At 42.6% G+C, this 22,747-nt stretch overlaps 1 protein-coding gene across 1 annotated transcript; it reads right to left on the bottom strand.

Annotated features, from left to right (window-relative positions):
* Positions 1–1,739: 1,739 nt before the first annotated feature.
* On the bottom strand, positions 1,740–19,797 carry ugl (ureidoglycolate lyase). The gene is made up of 15 exons (XM_029511992.1): positions 19,780–19,797; positions 19,371–19,499; positions 19,082–19,300; positions 18,103–18,193; positions 17,843–17,919; positions 5,548–5,658; positions 5,406–5,465; positions 5,009–5,165; positions 3,464–3,662; positions 2,950–3,028; positions 2,772–2,864; positions 2,591–2,663; positions 2,429–2,496; positions 2,131–2,255; positions 1,740–1,911 (listed from the first exon to the last, which is right to left on the bottom strand). The coding sequence occupies exons 1-15, from the start codon at positions 19,795–19,797 to the stop codon at positions 1,740–1,742; spliced, it is 1,671 nt and encodes a 556-aa protein (XP_029367852.1).
* Positions 19,798–22,747: the final 2,950 nt, after the last annotated feature.

Genomic DNA, 22,747 nt, shown 5'->3' with positions numbered 1-22,747 from the left:
TGCCGAACTGGTTCCCTTACAGGAAGAGAGCTTCACAGCTGTTTGAACTATTTTTCTACGAGATAATTTGGCACAGAGACCATCGGAACCGATGGCATATTGCCTGAGCGCCATCATCTGTTTGGTTGTTGCTTATAACTGTTCTGTAAAAAGAAAAAGAAACTTCATACACAGTCCATAGTCATACATTTCGGATTTTCCACAGCCAGTCAAGACATACATGAAAATTTTATTTTTTTTTTTGTTTTTGTTATTTGGTCATATGCTCTGTGATGTCGTGATTTAAAAAATAACCGTTTAATTGTGTTTTACAGTGATTAAGATAAAACCATGTCCACTGAAGTAACCATAACAAGCAGAGAAAACTGTACTCATCAACACGACATGTTTCCCTTTGTTTTAGATAATTCTAAACTTGGGTGAATCAAAGGTGTCGTGTGTTGTCGTAGTGAAGACACTTGAAGTAAGAGTATAACTTTGGTTTCACATTTCACATTAGATTCTTAGATATGAGAGCAGCACCACCCACGGTGGGATAGACACCATCTCTCCTAATCAGACCAGGTCTCCCCCAGAAAGTCTTCCAGTTGTCTATGTAGCCCACATAATTTTTTGGGACACCACCTCGACAGCCAGCGGTTGAATGTTGATATGTGGCTGTACATGTCATCACTGGTCCGATTGGGGAGGGGACGGGAGAAAACTACAGTGTCCGACATCACTTTAGCAAACTTGCATACCGATTCCACATTAATCTTTGTGGCCTCCAACTGGCGAAGCTGGGTATCAGGTGTCGATAACCCTATGCCAGAAGTTGTTGACAGGTATACAAATGCAAAGAGCATGCAGATAGCAATCTGGTGAGCCAGTCACGCAGTTCGGACAGATGTTTGTTTGTGTGAGGCCCATCTTGAACTTCCTATGTCCTGTATAGTGTGTTATGTGTAGAAATTGATGAAATTTTTTATTTGTAGGTTGTGATTCTGAGTCATTTTAAACGTGTTGGAACAGATATTTATCCAAAAGTTAGGGTCTGGGTTGATCAACAGATCTTTCTCCCATTGGGAGGTAGGAACGGAGATTGCTACATCTGTTGTAGACAGTATAAAGTTAATTTTAGACAGTAGCTCAGGCAGTAAAAGCTGTAGAAAATCCATTATTCTAGGTGGAAGCTCTAAACCCAGTTGGCTAAATTCAAACTGTGCCTAAATTATAGATGGAGCTCAAGAGATTCCAGAGTTTTTTTTTTTTTTAACCTTTTCTTTAACACTACCACCAGGCTTTCATTTCCATTTATGCTTTAACTGCTCATTTTCATACCTAGTAAAAAAAAATGCTGCTTATTGTATTGTTTACCACATTCTCATTCTTTAATGAAAGTGGTTAAGGTGTATTTCATTTATTCATCATTCATTCATTCATCATTATTAATGTTCAAATTTTTATATCTTATTTATCAATTACAACTAAATTTACACTGTAAAGATGTTGCACATATCTTCGAGAGACTATCAGACCAGTCATGCATCATGTTTGCAATGCGATATTTTCACATCTCACTGTCAGTAAATGTCATTTAAGTATTGAACTACAAGAGACTTTGTTGCAATGAATGTTCCCAGACTGGGTACCAGCACCCTACAGAAATGTAGATGTTGGTGCTGTAGTTGGTAAACAGGGATAAACAGGGATAGAGTCCAGAAACATGACCATTGAGAACAGTAAGCTGTTCTCAACTGTCACAGTTTGGGCTGGGGCAGATGTGTGTCCAAAGCCTTCTCCTGGTGTGGACTCTGGGAGCTGAGAAAAGTGTGGTCCTGGTTCAGGTAGGTAGTGATAAACTCTGGGAAATCTCTCTTGAGGACCACCTCCAAAAAGATCTCTGCTGCCACATGCAAGTTCTGCTTACACCTGAGGAAGATGAACACACAGACACAAGACCTCAGCAAGTCCAGAGTCTATTGGAGGGGCAGATCCAGAAGGGAGGGCAAATTAATCATGGGGGCACATTACACACTTGACAACTAAGATCTACAAAGTCATTGAGTGTCGCTGAATTGATATTGATGAAGTGTTCGCAGGTGGATCAACACTTTGATTTATCCCCTGCTACATCAGGGCTCTGTTTACCTTAGAGAAGGACACACCGTGCGAAGCTCCAGCTCCACCTCCTTAGTGAGCTCAGTCACCAGCCGCCTGCTCACCACCCTGCTATTGTCCTCCAGCTGAGTGTGATGACGGATCCACTGCCATACCTTACAAACAAACAGACACACACACACAAATATACATTCACAACACAAATTTGGATGATGGGAAAAACAACTACTTTATGGGATGGTAATCTCCTCCTTATGTTTCTACTGTGGACCCTTGTCCACGAACACATGTACTTGTTGGTATGTTTGTAAAGCTAACCGTAACCCACCTGTGACCTGGAGATCTCTGCTGTGGCTGAGTCTTCCACTTGGCCTCTGTAGAAGAACTGACCTTTACCTGGAATTGGACATGGTGAGTCACAGTATCTGTGGCAGAGCCTTTGATCTACTATCTGTCTATAGTAGATCAGAGGTTCTGCCACAGTACATACCTGAAAGCCAGGCCTTAATAAAGAGGACACCAACTGTAATGTTGTACTTTAAACCATGAAGGGTGACTCCTCCCTGAGGAAAGAGGAAGATATGTAAAATTATTCTTCATCATTAATACATAATCATATCCTGCTGTGTTGTGGCTCTCATCTCATCTCATCTCACTCCAGAACCACTTACTGAGGGCATGGACAGGAGATCCTCAGGAGTGACATTGACATCATGTCGAAGCTGGTCAAGTTGGTTATCACCTTCCGTATAGAGCTGGAAGAGCTGGAGAACATGAATAAACGATCAGAAAATAACAGTCTTCATTGGCTGCTCTATATTTACAGTACCAATATTCAGCTTCACTCACTCTCTGCATTGGCTCAATGAAGCTCAGGTCATACACCATGAAACCATCTACACCTGCCCTGATCTCCAGCAGCTTCAGTCTGAGACAGAGGAAGATATATCTCAGCTCATAAATACACCCTGATTGTCCACTGACAACACCAAAGAACACCTTGGGTAAATAAACCTCATATAAGCATATGTGGTTTATTTACCCAAGGTTCTTTGGTGACCACCTCCTCCTGTTATTAAACATTTCCCTTGACCTACACTTAATCCCTTGGAAGTGAAACATTTCCACTTTCTCTCAAGTGAAAATCGAATTGCGTATAACAGTGAGCAACACTTTCAATTATAGGATGAATCAAAAAGATGAATTAATATAATCTTGTGGCAGTACTTGTCTGCAGGTTATGTTACTCTCTATATGATATAATGCGGCTTCAGTGTCAGGTGCGGCACAGCTATCAGGAGATCTGGATTGTGTTACTGCAGTGCTGTTACATTAAGATGTAGTGACATACAGTATATTGTACCTGGTGACAGCAGCCAAAATGGTGCTGTAGGATTCATGAAGCTGGTCCTGAGGCAACAGCTGAGCAGCCATGCCCCCTGTAGCAAGAGCCCCCCTGCGATGACACGTCTGAACCAGCAGGTCCATGTAGCTGTGCAGGAAACGCTTCTCCATACTGACGTACTTACTGCGATCAGGCAGCAGAAAGGCCTGACGGTGTCCTGGAAGAGACATGCTTCATGAGCAACCGGTCGAGGCAGATGGCCGCCCCCCCCGAGCCTGGTTCTGATCGAGGTTTCTGCCTCTTAAAGGAAGTTTTTCCTTGCCACTGTTGCCAAGTGCTTGCTCATTGGGGGATCTGTTGGGTCTTTTTAAATAAATTTATAAAGAGTTTGGTCTAGACCTGCTCTATATGTAAAGTGCCTTGATGTAACTTTGTTATGATTTGGCGCTATACAAATAAATCTGATTTGATTTGATGAGTAGGGTGACGAGGGTTAATTTCTGGGAAATTCCACAAATGTTCCACTGGAAGTTAAGCTGGTCAATTTTGTAAATATTCCAAATTGGAAACTATCAATGAAATTATTAATAGAAATGAACTGAAACTGGGGGTAATTTAAACAAACTGTATTATATCTAGCAGGTGGGCGGCATGGTAGTTAGTTATGTTGCTTCACAGCAAGAAGGTTGTCGGTTTACTCACAGGCCTGGGGCCTTTCTATGTGGAGTTTGCATGTTCTCCACGTGCCTGGGTGGGTTTCCTCCGGGTACTCCAGTTTCTTCCCACAGTCCAAAGATATGCATGTCTAGGTTAATTGGTGACTCTAAATTGGCTGTACGCATGTGTGTGAGTGTGAGTGGTTGTTTGTCTCTGTTTGTGTGTTGGCCCCTTTGATAGATTGCAACCTGTCCAGGGCTTACCCCACCTACATAGCCTGGGATTGGCATAGGAAGGTGCGAGAGGTTTCTCAAACAGCCGGTGGCCGTTACGTTTTTGTTTTTTTACCTACACACAGCTGTGGTGAACTGCAGCAGCCTGCCCTCACAGCTTGCAACTGTGGGAAAACTTGGAGCTCACAAACACCAGTTGCACCTCCTGTAAAAACTGTGCTATTTGTGTTTATCACATACTCTCCAAATACAACCTATTGACTGATGCCCATCATGTCATCTGACAAGCCTATAAGTTCCTGTTGACTGCTGACTCAAGTGGCCTGTGAGAGAACTTTCTCCACACTGAAGTTCGCCAAGAACAGACTGAGGACCACGCTGACACAGGAGCATCTTGAGGCATTTATGCTAATGTCTACAGAAAAGAGACCCTGATGGTGTTAGACAATGATGCAGTCATAGACAGAGTGGCTGAGACCAGTGTACTGCTCAATTGCTTGCTGATGATGTCAGCAAGTCAGTAGAGTCAGTTCAAGTCAGTAGTGAGTTTAAGTCAATAATCTGTAGAAATCAGTAGAAATCATTAGAAGTCAGTAGAGCAAAAAGGCTTCTCCAAGCCTAGCTCCCGGGCTGAATTTCAACCACAGCCTGCCCCTGACTCTCAGACACTTACCAAATTTTGTGACAAAGGAGGCTGAGTAATCCCAGAGGCCACAGTTGAGTCCTGCTGAATGCTCTTGCAGCTCATAGAGAATCTCTTCCATCTCAAAGGCTGCTAACACATTTTCAATCAGCACTGTCGCTTTGATGCTTCCCAGTGGAAGGCGAAGCTGTACACATACAGACACTCACTTACACACACAACTACAGGTTTATGTTGCAAGAACAGAACAAAAACAAAAATACAGAACTTGTGGTAATTTTTGTTGATTGGCATTTTGCAGGTTTCCTATTCAGACACTCTGATGCAGTTCATTCATCACAAGCCCCCAATCCCCAGCCCATCCACAACCTCCCATTGTATGTCTGAGGAGAAAACCCAAGCTTCTGATGCAGACAATGATGTGAACCTTCTGTTGTGTCCAGACAAATATGTCGTTCCACAGTCTTGCCTCCAGGTAGCTCTCAACCTGAAACCAGGTATGCATGTTATACTCAAAAACTCAAACATGTTTGTGTGTGTGAGAGAGGGAGAGAGTGGGAATGTGTAACCTTGGACAAGTAGAAGAAGGGTCCACTCTTGTTTTCAAACAGCTTGTATCCACAGTGGAACATGAGGAGTCCAAAGTCAAAGAGGGGACCAGGAACCTCTCTTCCCCCAACCTGAAAAACAGTCTCATTCACCGATCACCGATCACGACAGCACAAACACTTCCTGGTTTTTAGTCATATGAGGAATGGCTGCAGAGAATATGTTAAGAATAAAGATATTGTCATTCATTGGTCCGTCGCATTCACCTCTAATACAACTAGTCTCTGAAAACAAAGGTGTCCTATTTTATTCTGAATGATGATTAATAACTGACAACACACTGCAACACGAGCAATGGTGGCCTTATTGTTCTGCAAAATTCACAAAACCTGGTCAGCATGTCAGGACTGACAAAAAAATTTGAATTTTATGGGTTGCACAAATGCACCTGCCAAAATGGGTTGACAGCACCACATTGAAAAAAGTCGAGCCCCTCTGTATCAATTGTTGCAAACAAATAAAAATCAGTGCATATGTGTAACATGGCCAGAGGGACAATAAACTTTATGGCAATAAGAAGCCCACCATTTTTAATTGTTTTGTAAGATGCTAGCATAATATCTGAATAAACTCAGCCTGGTATCGAGATAAAACACAGGCCCCTGCCATAAATCACGTCACACACCAACCAGAACTGAAAACTAGTCAACTACACACATTAAAGCATGTTTAAAGTATCACAGAACTACATAGATAATCACCATGTAACTCATTTGTCAATGCTCTGTGTAAGTTTTCAAGAATCCTAATCTAAAGTACAGTTCTCCAGTCCAGAGTGCAGCTGAAATGTACTTTTCTAGTTTTGAGGACCTTTCCAGACCTGAATCCTCTAAGGATTAAAACTAACTCATAACCTCTAATATACCATGCTATCGATGTATCTCATGTTATCAAATTTTTATGTGTGTTTAGAATAAGTGTTTTCTCTATCAATTGAAATGTATAATGTATACCAATAGATTAGTTCGATACCACGGTATGAACTACTTCCAGTGATAACTACATAGCCTGTGTATGTTATAAAACGCGAATAGGCCATGGTGGGAGAATATAAGATACATGCGTGAAAAACAAATCCACTTTAGCAAGTTCTAGAGTCAGCTCCTTTCTCTTATGCCAATAACCCCTTTGGAAGTGAAAGTGAGCTCCACCGCAAAGCCCTCTTACTTTTTGAAACCCTTACTCTCTTGAAACTCTTACTTTTAACCTTTCTTGTTGTCCTTTAGTTTTTGGGTTCTTTCCGTTATGTTATTTATTTTATTTTTTTATTTGTGTGCGCCTCTATTTTACCTCTTAGTAAGACTCCTGTTAATTCGTGAATGAGTGTTCTGTTTTAGTTTTTTTTCATTGTTACAGTAACAAGCCAGGTCAATTCAAATTAAATCTCACACAAGTGAATCTTTAGGAATTTTATTCCCTTTTTCCAAATTTTGTTTTTGTAAATTCAGAAGGTTTTTTGTCATTTGGCCAGCGGCAAACCCTTCCCGAACTCCGGCCCGGCTGACCAGACAGGAGAGTGCCGACAGAAGAAAGTCTGCGGGCGGACTACGCGACTCTGATCCACAGAGAGCCCGGGAGAACCTGTTACCCCTGGCAACGGCCGTCACCCCCCAGAGAAACCACTCAGCTTGACGCTCTGTTTCCTGGCAACCTCAACTCGTTGGACTCCAGCCAAGAGATCTCAACAGGGCGATGTGATTCAAAGTAGGCTCCTACACCCTCTGCTCTAAATGGGTGGATGTCGAGGTAATCTTTAGTCAATGAATGAACCATCTAAAATTCTCCACTCAAAATAACCGCACTACACATAGCTGACCTTATCCTCTCTCTCCATCGCCCAACAATAACCTAACAATTAGAAATAGTTTTAGCCTAGTTTTTTGTGTTTATTGTCATTCAGTTATCATTATTATTTTGTTTTATTATTATTTAGCAAATAAACTTATAAATTCGACCTAGTCGTTGTTTTGTGTTTCATTGAAGTGGAAATCAGAGATCAATGTTATAGAGAAATCACTGCTTTGGTAAGACTGATCAAACTAATTAATAAATTCAATAAAATAGTTATCTTTGATGACTGGTGCCTGCTTTTTAACGAGAGCAAATTCTAAATTGTGGTGTTCATGCTACAGTACAATTTACATGATACATATGTACTCTCCAAAACAAGAGCAGCTTCTGTCTGGCGGTAAGCGTGTTGCGTCATTTCCGGTCACTGGCGGTTGTGCTCTCTATTGTGCTTGTGTTGTTTCCACTGTTCTTCTGCTATTATTTCCTAATTCACTCGAGTAATCAGGCAGAAAATTATTTTCACACCAACACTAGGTTTTAGAAGTCAATATATCCCCTTTCTCCAAAGTTTATAACCGTTTCTGTTCCTCCGCTAATCAAACTACCCGATTAGCAATGTCCTCTAGCTCTCTGTCTCTGTCTGTCACTCTCTGTTCCTCCTTCTCGTCCTCCTCTCCTCTCCTGTTCTCTGTGCCTCATGTGTAGTTATTCTTCTGCCTCCTTTTATGATAGCACCTCTTGTCATAGGGTTAGGGTAGAAATGGAGGCGAAGATTAATGAGTTAGAATCCCGGCTCCGCACTTTAGCTAGCCCAACCTATGCTAGTGTAGCTAGCCGGTGCGGGCCAACCTAGACGAGTTCATACGGCAGCTAACATAGTTTCCTCCCTCCCAGTGGCTCCCGAGCAGCCGGGATCTAGTCAGGGCGGCTGGGTGACAGTCCGAGACAAGAGGCATAGTCGTAGGCAGCAGCCCCCGGTTCACAAGCGACCAGTTCACGTTTCCAACAGGTTCTCCCCTCTCAGCGACACACCCGCTGAAAAGCCGACTCTAGTGATTGGTGATTCTATTCTGAGGAACGTGAAGTTAGTGACACCGGCGGCCATAGTGAAGTGTATCCCGGGGGCCAGAGCAGGCGACATCCAGTCTTATCTGAAACTGCTGGCTAAGGGTAAACGTAAATATGCTAATATTGTAGTTCACGTCGGCAGTAACGACACCCGACTTCGCCAGTCGGAAGTCACAAAAATTAATGTGGAATCGGTGTGTACTTTTGCTAAAACAATGTCGGACACTGTAGTTTTCTCCAGCCCCCTCCCCAATCGGACCAGTGATGACATGTACAGCCACATGTCGTCATTTAACCGCTGGCTGTCGAGGTGGTGTCCCGAAAACAACGTGGGCTACATAGATAACTGGAGGTCTTTCTGGGGGAGACCTGGTCTAATTAGGAGAGATGGTGTCCATCACACCGTGGACGGGGCCGTTCTCATTTCTAGAAATATGGCCGATTTTATTAGAAATCCGAAACCCTGACAATCCCGGGTCGAGACCAGGAGGCAGAGCCGCAGTTTAACACGCTCCTCTGCGCCTCAGTCAGAACGGTCACCTGCTGAGAATAGAATAGAGTCTCTGTCTATGTTTAGGTCTATAGAAACCGTGTCTGTCCCCCGACCACCTAAATTTAGAAAAGTAAAAAAACCCAAATTAAACAGAACAGGAGCTAAAAACAGAAACCTAACTGTAATTAAAACAGCCACAAATTTAGTCTCAAATAACACTGTGATCAAATGTGGACTGTTGAAATTCGATCATTATCATCAAAATCTCTACTAGTTAACGATCTCATAGCTGATCACCATATTGATTTATTTTGTATAACTGAAACGTGGCTGCAGCAGGATGAGTATGTTAGCATTAATGAAGCTACACCCCCAACTCATGTTAACTTTCATATCCCTCGTACCACAGGTTGAGGAGGAGGGGTGGCTGCAATATTTCAGTCAAGCCTATTAATCAACCTTAGACCAAAATCTGGCTGCAGGTCTTTTGAAAGTCTCACTCTTAGTCTCTCCCACTCGGACTGGAAAGGTGAAAAACCAGTTCTGTTAGTTACAGTATACCGTCCACCTGGTCCGTACTCAGAATTCCTATCAGAGTTTTCTGAGTTTATATCAGAGTTAGTACTTAGTACAGATAAAATCATTATTCTGGGAGATTTCAATATACATGTTGATGTAGAAAGCGACAGCCTTAGTTCCGGGTTTCTTTCCCTACTAGACTCAATTGGCTTTTCCCAGCATGTGAATGAACCCACTCACTTTTACAATCATATCCTTGATCTTGTTCTAACTTATGGCATTGAAATTGACAAGCTAACAATTCTTCCCCAAAATTCTCTCCTGTCTGACCATTACCTTATTACATTTGAGTTTACTTTAATGGGCTCCACAGCATTGAGGAATACATTCAGCTATAGAAGATATTTATCTGAAGCTGCTGTGGCTAAATTTAAAGAGAACATTTGGTCATCATTCCCAACAATGCCATATCTAAATTTAAATGAGGATTTCTCCCATACGCAGGTTGATGACCTTGTGACTAGCACTATGGCCACACTGCGTTCGAATCTTGATAATGCCGCCCCTCTCAAAAAGAAAGTATTCAATCTGAGGAGGATGGCTCCCTGGTATAGTTACCAAATCCGTGCCTTGAAGCAGACATCAAGGAAATTAGAAAGAAACTGGCGTTCCAGTAAGTCAGAAGAGTCTCACAGAGCCTGGAAAGACAGCCTAAAAAAAAACGTATAAAAAAGCTCTCCGCAGTGCTAGAAGTTCATATTACTCAGCACTCAGAAGAAAACAAGAACAACCCCAGGTTTCTCTTCAGCACTGTAGCCAGGCTGACAGAGAGCCATAGCTCAGTTGAACCAGTGATCCCCTTAGCTCTAAGCAGTAATGATTTTATTAGTTTTTTTTCAGACAAAATTCTCATGATCAGAGAAAGAATTTATCAGCTCTTGCCTACGTTAGATAAAAATCCCCTTCTGAAGACGGCAACTGCTGAATCAGCTGCGGCGCCTCTTTTACATCTGGAATTATTCTCACCTCTAAATCTCTGAGAGCTAGCTTCTATAGTTTCATCATCCAGACCGTCAACCTGTCTATTAGACCCAGTACCAACTAGCCTCTTTAAAGAGATCTTTTATGTAATTGAGCCGTTCATTCTAGATTTGGTTAATCTGACTTTATTTCTGGGTTATGTACCTCAGGCACTTAAGACTGCGGTCATCAAACCCCAGCTTAAAAAGCCTAATCTTGATCCAGATGTTTTGGCAAACTATAGACCCATATCGAACCTTCCATTTATTTCTAAAATCATTGAGAAAGCTGTAGCAAAACAACTACACGAGCATCTGGATGGGAACAGTTTTTTGAAGAGTTTCAGTCAGGATTTAGAGCCCATCATAGCACAGAAACAGCGCTGGTTAAAGTCTCCAATGACATTCTAATGGCCTCAGACAATGGATCAGCCTCCATACTTCTCCTTCTAGATCTTAGTGCTGCATTCGACACCATAGATCATAATATTTTACTACAGAGACTGGAACATGAAATTGGAATTAAAGGAACTGCACTAAAGTGGTTCAAATCCTACTTATCAGATAGACATCAGTTTGTTCATGTAAACAACAGCTCCTCCTCATGTACTGTAGTCAGTCATGGAGTCCCGCAGGGTTCGGTACTTGGACCAATCCTCTTTACGCTTTATCTGCTTCCTCTAGGCAACATTATCAGGAAACACAGCATCAATTTCCACTGCTACGCAGACGATACTCAGCTGTACCTATCAATGAAGCCAAATGAAGTCAGTCAGATAGTCAGACTGCAGGCATGTCTTGAAGACATAAAAGTCTGGATGACTGGAAATTTTTTACTTCTCAACTCTGACAAAACAGAAGTTATTGTACTCGGTCCTAAGCACCTCAGAAAAATACTATCTAATCATCTCATCAGTTTGGACGGCATTACTTTGGCCTCCAGCTCCACTGTAAGAAACCTTGGAGTAATTTTTGACCAGGACATGTCCTTTGTCCCTCACATAAAACAAGTTAGTCGGGCAGCTTTCTTCCACCTGAGAAACATTAGGAAAATCAGAAACATCCTTTCTCAGGATGATGCAGAAAAACTAGTCCATGCATTTGTAACTTCTAGGCTGGACTACTGTAACTCATTACTATCTAGATGTCCAAACAAATCTCTAAAAGGCCTTCAGTTAATTCAGAACGCTGCTGCACGAATATTAACAGGAACTAGGAAAAGAGATCACATCTCTCCTGTGTTAGCTGCTCTTCATTGGCTGCCAGTAAAATATAGAGTAGAATTGAAAATCCTTCTTTTAACGTATAAAGCTCTTAATGGCCAAGCTCCATCGTATCTCAGAGAGCTCATAGTTCCTTACTGTCCTAGCAGGCCACTCCGCTCTCTAGATGGAGGTTTACTTGTGGTTCCTAGAGTCTCCAAGAGTAAATCTGGAGGCAGATCGTTCAGTTATCAGGCTCCTCTTCTATGGAACCAACTCCCAGCATCGGTCCGGGGGGCGGACTCTTTAGTAACTTTCAAGACCAGGCTTAAAACTTTCCTGTATGACAGAGCGTACAGTTAAAAAGTCCTCTACTCTTTAGGTATGCTGCTATAGGCCTAGGCTGCTGGGGGAAGGACTGAGCTTCTCTCTCTCTCTCTCTCTCTCTCTCTGTCTCTCCCTGTCACCCTCTCTAACTCCCTCCTTGCATGCGCTGATAAAAACCATCCTTCTTAAAAAAAAAAAAAAACAGTTTCACCCAGTTCTAAGCATTTATACTGCATTTACTAATCATGTTCTGCCAAAGTCTCTGTCTCTCCCAGCTCCTCTCCCTCCCTGTCCTCATCCTGCAGGTGGTGCCTCATCTCCATCCCATGTTCCTGCAACACCTGCTGGTCCCATATAGCATGAATTCTGTATTACAGCTCAACTCCATGCAACAACATGTTCCTGCCTACACCCCCCCTTCTCTCTCTCTCTCTCTCTCTCTCTCTCTCTCTCTCTCTCTCCCCAACCAGTCGAGGCAGATGGCCGCCCCCCCTGAGCCTGGTTCCGCTCGAGGTTTCTGCCTCTTAAAGGAAGTTTTTCCTTCCCACTGTTGCCAACTGCTTGCTCATCGGGGGATCTGTTGGGTCTCTTTAAATAAATTTATAAAGAGTTTGGTCTAGACCTGCTCTATATGTAAAGTGCCTCTGTTAAGAGATACAATTAGATCTACTCAGTTGTTGTGTGTGAATGTATGGTTGTTGTACAATTGTGGTGTTGCGTGTTCACCACGATGTGGCGCTGTGCACGGATGCCATTGGTTTTTGTTTTGGGACACACCCCGATTTGTTTATTCAGTCTGTCTGTGCGTGCACATGTTCGGTCATGAAGGTTATACCAGGTTAAGTCTGAAATAAATATGCCAGGAGGGCTAAAGATATATCGTCCTAGTTTTCTTCCTGAAGTTCAACGCAAGCAAGGCTGCGAAGCTCAACAGGTTATGGGCCCAGGAGCAACTCCGGGAAGAGTTTTTCTGATGTTTTATTGCCGATAGAAAGTCGCGACGGACAGCGTGCTAACGGCTAACGGATAGCATCATGGATCCACGAGGGACAAGCAGGTTGCCTCGACTCATGTTTGATGGAGACGAAACTAAGTATGAACTATGGGAGACTAAGGTACTTGGACATTTGCATTTATTGGGACTCAAGAATACGGCTTTGAGAGAGCCCAACGGTGAAAATGAGAGAGCAGCAGACGGTAAGAAAAATGCCGATGCATATGCTGAGTTAATTCAACTTTTGGATGATAAGAGCCTCTCATTAATTATGAGAGATGCACCGGACAATGCCAGAAAAGCATTTAAAATATTGAGAGAGTACTATGCAGGGAAGGGGAAGCCCCGCATTATTAACTTGTACACAACGCTGACGTCGCTGCAGAAAATGAGCAGCGAGACTGTTACGGACTATATCATCAGGGCAGAGACCGCCATCACGGCGCTGCGGAACGCGGGTGAAACATTAGGAGACGGCTTACTGATTGCCATGGTCTTAAAGGGATTGCCTGAAAGTTTTAAACCATTTGCAATTCATGTAACACATAATGAGGACGATATCACATTCGCGGAGTTCAAAACAAGACTACGTAGCTTTGAAGCCACAGAAAAGCTAACTTCAGCAGAGTCCAATGACAATGTGATGAAAACGGCTACGAGAGCCGGGCGGAGGCCCGCCAAGTCAAGTGCATGGGACAGGACCAACGAGGATGCGGGAATTGTGTGTTTTAAGTGTGGCATGAAAGGTCACCGAGCGAAATCATGTCGGCGAAAGACATGGTGCAGTCATTGTAAAAGTGACACTCACAACGATGTCACCTGTAGACGTAAAAACATAAAGGACGGAGCGAGGAAAATCGCAGATGAAAGCGGCAACGGATCTACAGCAGCAGCATCAGATTACGCCTTCAGGATCAGGGACGCAGACAGCGGGGCTCAGCAGCAACAACCAGCACGCAGCATCAACGAAAAGGGCCTAATGGTTGACACTGGAGCTACATCCCACATCGTTACCGATATAGCCAAGTTTAAAAGCTTCGACAACACATTCAAGCCGGAGACGCACTGTGTGGAGTTGGCAGACGGCACCCTTTGCAGAGGCGTCGCTCAACGCAAGGGGAATGCAGAGGTGTTCCTGGTAGACAGCACGGGACGACGATGCAGAGCAACGCTGAGAGGCGCGTTGTTTATACCGTCTTACCCCCAGGATATTTTCTCGGTAAAGTCAGCAACTGCCTCTGGAGCAACAGTCACTTTTAAACAAGGACAGGATGTGTTGATACATGAAGATGGTACCAGGTGGAACATTCATGTGTATGGCAAATTGTATTATTTGCACACTGAGGTTGATGATAGTGAAAAGTGTAGTACTTGTCATGACATGCAAACATGGCACGAAATATTAGGCCATTGTAACTATGAGGATGTACTTAGACTGCAAAATGTTGTCAGTGGTATGCAGATTAAGGGCAAGGCTACTAAGCCTGATCAAGAGTGTGAGGTATGTATCCAGGGAAAGTTTGCACAAACCCGTAGTAGAGAACCTGATACAAGAGCAAAGGCTCCCTTGCAAATGGTACACACAGACCTAGCAGGTCCAGTAGCTAATGGATCTATAGATGGGTACAAATATGTGCAGTCATTTACCGATGATTACTCAAATGCAGTGTTTGTATACTTTCTAAAATCAAAGAGTGACACGGTGCAGGCAACTGAAAGGTTCCTTGCAGATACTGCCCCCTACGGGAAGGTTAAATGTATAAGGTCTGACAATGGCACTGAGTTCATGTGTAAAGACTTTCAAACCCTGTTAAGGAAAAATTGCATTAAGCATGAGACATCAGCTCCATATTCACCTCATCAGAACGGTACCGCTGAGAGGGGCTGGCGTACTCTTTTTGAGATGGGCAGGTGCATGCTAATTGAAAGTCAGCTACCCAAATTTCTCTGGAACTATGCTGTTCAGACAGCAGCCATAGTACGCAACAGATGCTTTAATAAGCGAACAGGGAAGACCCCTTACCAGATGATAACTGATAAAGCACCAAATCTGTCCAAAATGCAGAAGTTTGGATCTGTATGTTACACATACAAACAGAACAAGGGAAAGCTTGATTCCAGATGTGATCAGGGATATTTTGTCGGTTACGACAAAAATAGTCCAGCTTATTTGGTTTATCATCCTGACACTGAAAAGGTGCAGAAACACAGACTTGTGAAATTTGTGAACAAGGAAAATGTGGAAAAGCAAACACAGACAGTAGAGATAGAACCAAATAATGATGAAGATGACAGAGTGAGACAGACAGGGACTGATAGAGCAACACAAGAGGTTTATAAGAACACTGAGAAATCTCAGGAAACAAGGGTAAGAGAAAAATTCACAAGGTAGTGAATCAAGTGAGTTTAACCAAGAAGAGTCAAGTGAGACAAGTAGTGAAACTGCCAGCGGGAGGTATCCTACAAGAGAGAGGAAGACACCAGGTTACTTAAAGGACTTTGTAACTAGTTACAGTGATAAGGATGGGATTCATACTACTATTGATTACTGTTATAGAGCAATGTGTGGTGTCCCACATACATTTAAAGAAGCTGTGGAGTCAGTTAACTCAAAACAGTGGACTAAAGCAATGGATGAAGAAATCCAGTCATTAAAGGAAAACAACACATTTACTCTGACTACTCTGCCAAAGGGCAAGAAAACAGTGGGGGGTAAATGGGTTTATTCTGTAAAGACTGACATTGAAGGTAAAGACAAGTGCAAAGCAAGATTTGTGGCAAAGGGTTACAGTCAGAAGATGGGGATTGATTATGGTGAAACTTTCTCCCCAACAGCAAATTTGACAAGTGTAAGAGTACTGTTACAGAAAGCAGCACAGGAGAACCTGTTGCTTCATCAAATGGACGTAAAAACTGCTTACTTACATGCTCCGATAGATTACGAGATCTACACAGACCAACCAGAAGGTTACGAGGAAGGAGAAGGTCTGGTATGTAAGCTGGAGAAATCTTTGTACGGCCTAAAGCAGTCTGGCCGAAACTGGAATAAGACTCTACATGACTGTTTAACTGAAAGAGGATTCACACAAAACCCAGCAGACCATTGTGTCTATGTCAAAGAGACTAAAGATGAAAAGGTGATTTTGGTAGTCTGGGTGGACGATTTGATAATCGCAACCAACAATGAAAAAGTGATGAAAGATGTAAAAGAGATGCTTGCAGAAAAGTTCAAAATGAAAGACTTAGGTAGACTTAAGCATTTTCTCGGCATCAACTTTACTCAGTCTGATGGATGTGTAAAAATGTCACAGGAAACATATGTCCACAAGATTTTGGAAAGGTTTAACATGCAGGACTGCAAACCTAGAGACACTCCATGTGATCAAAAACTATATTACACAGAAGACGCTGTTAAAATGTGTGATGTTAGGATGTATAGGGAGGCTGTAGGCAGCCTTATATATTTGACAACCTGTACTCGTCCAGACTTAAGTTTTGTGGTAAGCAAGCTATCACAATATTTTTGTGAACCAACAGAAGAACAATGGATAACTGTGAAACATGTACTAAGGTATCTGAGAGGTACTGCAGACAGAGAGTTGTGTTTCAGAAGAAATGACAAAAAGGAGTTAGGGCTAGTGGCCTATAGTGATGCTGACTGGGCGTCAGATACTGCAGACAGACGCAGCACTACAGGTTACTGTGTGAGCCTTAGTGAGAACAGTTCTCTAGTTTCTTGGAAAACAAAGAAACAGCCTACGGTAGCGCTCTCAACCTGTGAGGCAGAATATATGGCTCTGGCTTCCACTATGCAAGAGTGTATATATTTGGAGCAACTGCTAAAAAGCATTGATGATTACAAATACACAAAGACTGTAGTGTATGAGGATAACCAGGGAACAATTGCAGTAGCCAAAAACCCTGTAAGCAGGCAAAGATGCAAACACGTGGACATTAAATATCACTTCATAAGGTCCATTGTGAATGAGAGAAAAATGAATCTGATTTATTGTAGTACTGAGGAGATGGTTGCAGATGTTATGACTAAGCCTGTCACCAAAGTCAAACTGAAAAAGTTCGCAGGTATTATGTTTGGTATCTAAAGAATGGAAAAGGTCCACATCTGCACTGTATTTTACTGTGTGATTTTCTTTAAGTTTTGAAATTCCACAACCTGAGTACAAGTGGGGGTGTTAAGAGATACAATTAGATGTACTCAGTTGTTGTGTGTGAATGTATGGTTGTTGTACAATTGTGGTGTTGCGTGTTCACCACGATGTGGCGCTGTGCACGGATGCCATTGGTTTTTGTTTTGGGACACACCCCGATTTGTTTATTCAGTCTGTCTGTGCGTGCACATGTTCGGTCATGAAGGTTATACCAGGTTAAGTCTGAAATAAATATGCCAGGAGGGCTAAAGATATATCGTCCTAGTTTTCTTCCTGAAGTTCAACGCAAGCAAGGCTGCGAAGCTCAACAGCCTCGATGTAACTTTGTTATGATTTGGCGCTATACAAATAAATCTGATTTGATATGTTCTCCAGTGGTAAGGGGCAAAGGACAAAGGTTTTCACATTTAACATGATCGAGTGGGGCAAGGGCTTTTTGCATGAACTTTGATTCATTGATTTAATTTTTTTACATTTTTAGAATTTTTTATCACCTATTGAGTCAGGAGAGGTGTGAGTCAATTAAAGAATTTAAAACTACAATTAAAGCCTCTGTGTCACTTTCTTGTGAGTATAGCACCTTTCCAACAAAAAAAAAAAAAATGTTTTTAGTTGGGGGATCATGGGAGAATGATTCCCCTGCACTGACTATCTTAAATCAGATGTGACCTACCATCATGTTGTGCTCCACCATGTTCCAAGCTCGAGGACGCAGCATCAGTAGCGGAAACTCAGATATGTGGGGAATATCTGTTCACAGAGGAGAAAAGACAATGACTGACCCACATCTGCTCCACATATATAATAGGACTCATTTTCAGTTTTACAAAGTATAACTCTCTCACAACTTTCCTCCTCAGAGGTTCCATTGCTGTGGATGTTTGTAATGAATAAAGTGCTCAGAGCCTCTGAGAAGGAAAGCGAGCCACTTACTGGGGAGCTGGTTGTGCACCGCCTGCAGAACGTTGTAAATGCCTCTGATCTGGTTGTAAAACGTTGGACAGTTCCCATCATCAAAGTCAACCTGCAGAGACCACAGATCCCTGGCTGCTACTCTGAATCAGGCTGCTGGTTTGCACTCTTATTCCATCAGTCTTTCCAGGAAACCACAATCTTTTTTTCTTTATTTGCAACAAAATGGTGTATTTCCGCCACCAACTGGTCTGGAGTCTGGACCAGAGTCTCAATTTATTTATTTAACAATTTTGACTTTTCCCTATTTCGGGTGACCACAGCAAATACAATATTGATTTGATTGTTTTGACTCACTTCCTTTAGTCCACTACATTATACCTTTATCCTTCTGAGTATCTCTATCAAATACCTTCTTGTTCATATTTCATATACATATTTCATTAACAGTGTAACACAACATGCTCTACTGTTACATCTTGCTCACAGTGTTCACATTTTCCCGTGTTGTGTGTATTTATTTAAAATCCAGTGTGTCCAAATCTGACTAGTTGACTAGACTTCTCTTAGATTTCTCAAACTTTCCTTTGAAATCTATAGAACTGGTGTTCTTTTTGTTCTTCATATTGCTTCTGCTGCCTTTACTTAATTTTTTGTCAAATATTTCTCTTGTTTTTCGCTGTTCGTCTCACACATTCAGATGAAAACAGGAAGATGAAGAAAGTAAAACCTTCTCATTTACCAAAATAATAACAAAAGATTGTGTGTTCTATTCTTTGTTGCACCCCTCAGCAAATAAAAACTTTAAAGAAAAACCTACTTAAAAAACTTTAAATTATATAAATAAATTCTAAAATTATATAAATTACAGCACAATTTTTAAGAAAATCCCTTGAAAACAAATATTTTGGATCACAATAATCACAAAAAGTCTTTGAGATCCTGGAACAACTGAACACACAAATTATAAATAAAGTGAGTCACTTAATTTTGATGGTACCTGTATGCCTTGTGCTGGGGACTGGAGAGCTTTGATGAAGCGCTGAGTGTCACAGGGGGCCAGATCGCCAATATCCACATGTCTCCTCTGGAGCCTCTGTGGTACAGGGAGCACCCTCCAGGCCTGGTCTCTCCTGGTATGTGCGGTGTGTTCCAAAAAGTTTGGCAGACCACCAGAAAGGTCCAGGTTGGCCTTTCTGGACACTCGCAAACACAGGACCTGAAGAAAAAAGAGATATTAAATTAAAACAGCTGTGTGGTTGGCTGATGGGCCTTTTCAGCAGCCTCACCTTATCGACCCCTTCATTAAATGTGGAGATGAGCTCATGGAGAAAGAGGAGGGCATCTGAAGTGAAGAGTGCCTCATATTCTGCCTTCAGGCCTGGGGGGGGGGGGGGCAATTCCAGCCTGACTGAGCCCTGTGAACAAAAAGTTTAGATCCATATGCTGGAGTTGATGTGGATTCATCAAGCCTGACTTCTTGTTCAGTGCCAGGTCGATAGGTAGAGAGGGTTCATAAAATCTCTAAAAGCATAATTGTAGTAACAATATCCAAACCCAAGTGTGGACCATTGTGAATTCAACTATAGCAGACTATTAAGGCTAGTAATCCAAGGACCTGTCAATATGACGAGCCATCTGGAAGAAGCACAGGAAACTGTTGAAACATGCCTGATTAAAAAGCAAATAGAGTAATACAGTAATACTTACAGACATAATGGTAAGCGTTCCTTGCTCAGTCACCTCAGGTCGGCTTTGTATCTGGTCTCTCTGTTTGGACAGTGAGACCAGATGGACAGCAAGAGAGTTGTTTGTTTGAGGGGGTCAGCTTAAAGTCCAGTAGATTCTGTTCACTGACAACTGAGACTGTTGTATAACCACAGGCTACATATGAGCAGATCATTTTCTACTGATAATCACACCAGTCAAAACCAGACAGTGACTTTTTATTACTCTCTTTGTTACTTTATATTGTTGTCTTGGCAGTTTCATTGTTCAGCATGTTCTCCAGATCATAATAAAAAAGAAAAAAAACACTCACCCCCACTCTTAGCCCAGACTGTTCACATGACCAGGGGGACCACTCATCCTGATGTTGCATGGACTGGTTACATCTGTCAATAGTACCTTCTTCTGCTGTTTGTTCAGGGCTACTAGATGTAGCCAGTGAGACATCAGTCCCACTGGGCTTTAGCAGGTGCATCTCAACCACCAGTTTAACGTTTTTCCCATTTTGACCACGAGACTTTCAGTGCATCCTGGGCAAACATAAACGCACACACACATATCCTTAAGATGGCTCTAAGTGACTGCTTCTGTTAAGTATCACAGACGATAATGAGCATGTTTTACCATACCAGTGCATGTTGAAATGAAAGGGAATGATGCAACAATAGGATGGCAAAAAAGATCACAGCAAACAATTACATTGATATACACTCACAGTGCCGCAGATTTATTGGCTGCACATCCATGATGCGAATCTCCCTTCCACCACATCCCAAAGATGCTCTATTGGATTGAGATCTGGTGACTGTGGAGGCCATTTGAGTACAGTGAACTCATTGTCATGTTCAAGAAACCAGTCTGAGATGATTCCAGCTTTATGACATGGCACATTATCCTGCTGAAAGTAGCCATCAGAAGTTGGGTACATTGTGGTCATAAAGGGATGGACATGGTCAGCAACAATACTCAGGTAGGCTGTGGCGTTGCAACGATGCTCAATTGGTACCAAGGGGCCCAAAGAGTGCCAAGAAAATATTCCCCACACCATTACACCAACACCACCAACACCAGCCTGAACCGTTGATACAAGGCAGGATGGATCCATGCTTTCATGTTGTTGACGCCAAATTCTGACCCTACCATCCGAATGTCGCAGCAGAAATCGAGACTCATCAGACCAGGCAACGTTTTTCCAATCTTCTATTGTCCAATTTCGATGAGCTTGTGCAAATTGTAGCCTCAGTTTCCTGTTCTTAGCTGAAAGGAGTGGCACCCGGTGTGGTCTTCTGCTGCTGTAGCCCATCTGCCTCAAAGTTCGACGTACTGTGCGTTCAGAGATGCTCTTCTGCCTACCTTGGTTCGAACGGGTGGTTATTTGAGTCACTGTTGCCTTTCTATCAGCTCGAACCAGTCTGGCCATTCTCCTCTGACCTCTGGCATCAACAAGGCATTTCCGCCCACAAAACTGCCACTCACTGGATATTTTTTCTTTTTCGGACCATTCTCTGTAAACCCTAGAGATGGTTGTGCGTGAAAATCCCAGTAGATCAGCAGTTTCTGAAACACTCAGACCAGCCCTTCTGGCGCCAACAACCATGCCACGTTCAAAGTCACTCAAATCACCTTTCTTCCCCATACTGATGCTCGGTTTGAACTGCAGGAGATTGTCTTGACCATGTCTACATGCCTAAATGCACTGAGTTGCCGCCATGTGATTGGCTGATTAGAAATTAAGTGTTAACGAGCAGTTGGACAGGTGCACCTAATAAATTGGCCGGTGAGTGTAAGTTACTAATACAAAACAAAAGACGACGGTTCCATAGAATTTGTTGTGGTGAAAAGAGGTGGTTTAAAGGAGGAATCAAATGGTCAAGACACAGGTGTCAGATGGGGAATCTCTTTATTCACATCGGCCCTACTAACAACGTAGTCAGAGATGAATCCCAACATACAACATGTGACATGCCTTCTTATATTTAAGACAGGCTATGTGTCTGTATGTCAGGTTTTGAGTTAATTCTGGTGTTTAGTGTTCTGTCCACGTAACTTCCTGTTTTATTTTGTAGTCCTGGTTCCTTCGTGTTCCCCGTTATGTTACTTCCTGGTTGTGTCCCATGTTGATTGCCTTCCCTGCCCTAATGTGGATCACCTGTGTCTTGTTTAGCACGGTGTATTTAAGTCCTGTTTTCAGTCTAGTCCTTGTCGGATCATTGTCATTATGTCGTTTGCCCTGTAATTTCGCCCTTGCCTTGTCCGTTTGTTATTAAAGTGTTTTCTTCATCACCTATCTGGTTTTCCGGCTCCTGCATTTGGGTCCTTCCTGCAACGCGCTCGCACCCCGTTTTCCCGTCGTGACACTGTAGTGTGTGTGTGTCTCCATGTGTAGTGTAGTTCTCTTTCCTGACACCCCAGATATCTTCTACTTATTGTTTTGACTTGTTTGGCGCCAGAGTAGGTCCTGATGACCTGACTCTCATATTGGCGCATGAACAGAGAGAAGGCCTCTGGACCCTGTCCTTCCCCTACAAATGCAAAGTAATATTTGAGAAATTATATGTGCAAGAAGGAACAGAGGAGGGACAGGGAGTCTGATAGCACAACTCAGATTTGAACATACTGGACTTGCTTTTCAGGATTCAGGACTCATTGACTAACTCTCGAACAACAAACCTTCACCTTTCACTGATGTGCCCTACAGATAATATCTGACTAGCCCAGTGAGCAGTGATAGCTAACATGTCTTTGGGGTCATCAGGTGGGAACCTCCTTTCACCGGTGTTTCATTTAGTTAGTCCCACAACACCTCCAGGAGGGTTAGGGTTGATCACTGGTGTCCCAGGATCACCCCCTAATGCCAGCCATCACCACTCCTCACACAAAGACAACTATCTCAAACAGCACCACTTACAACTACTCTGAAAAATGGAAAAACAGGAAA

Source organism: Echeneis naucrates, chromosome 10, assembly GCF_900963305.1.
Source record: "Echeneis naucrates chromosome 10, fEcheNa1.1, whole genome shotgun sequence".
NCBI classification, from domain to species: Eukaryota; Metazoa; Chordata; class Actinopteri; order Carangiformes; family Echeneidae; genus Echeneis; species Echeneis naucrates.
Note: the sequence above shows the minus strand (reverse complement) of the source record. Positions and strands in the feature narration are given on the sequence as shown.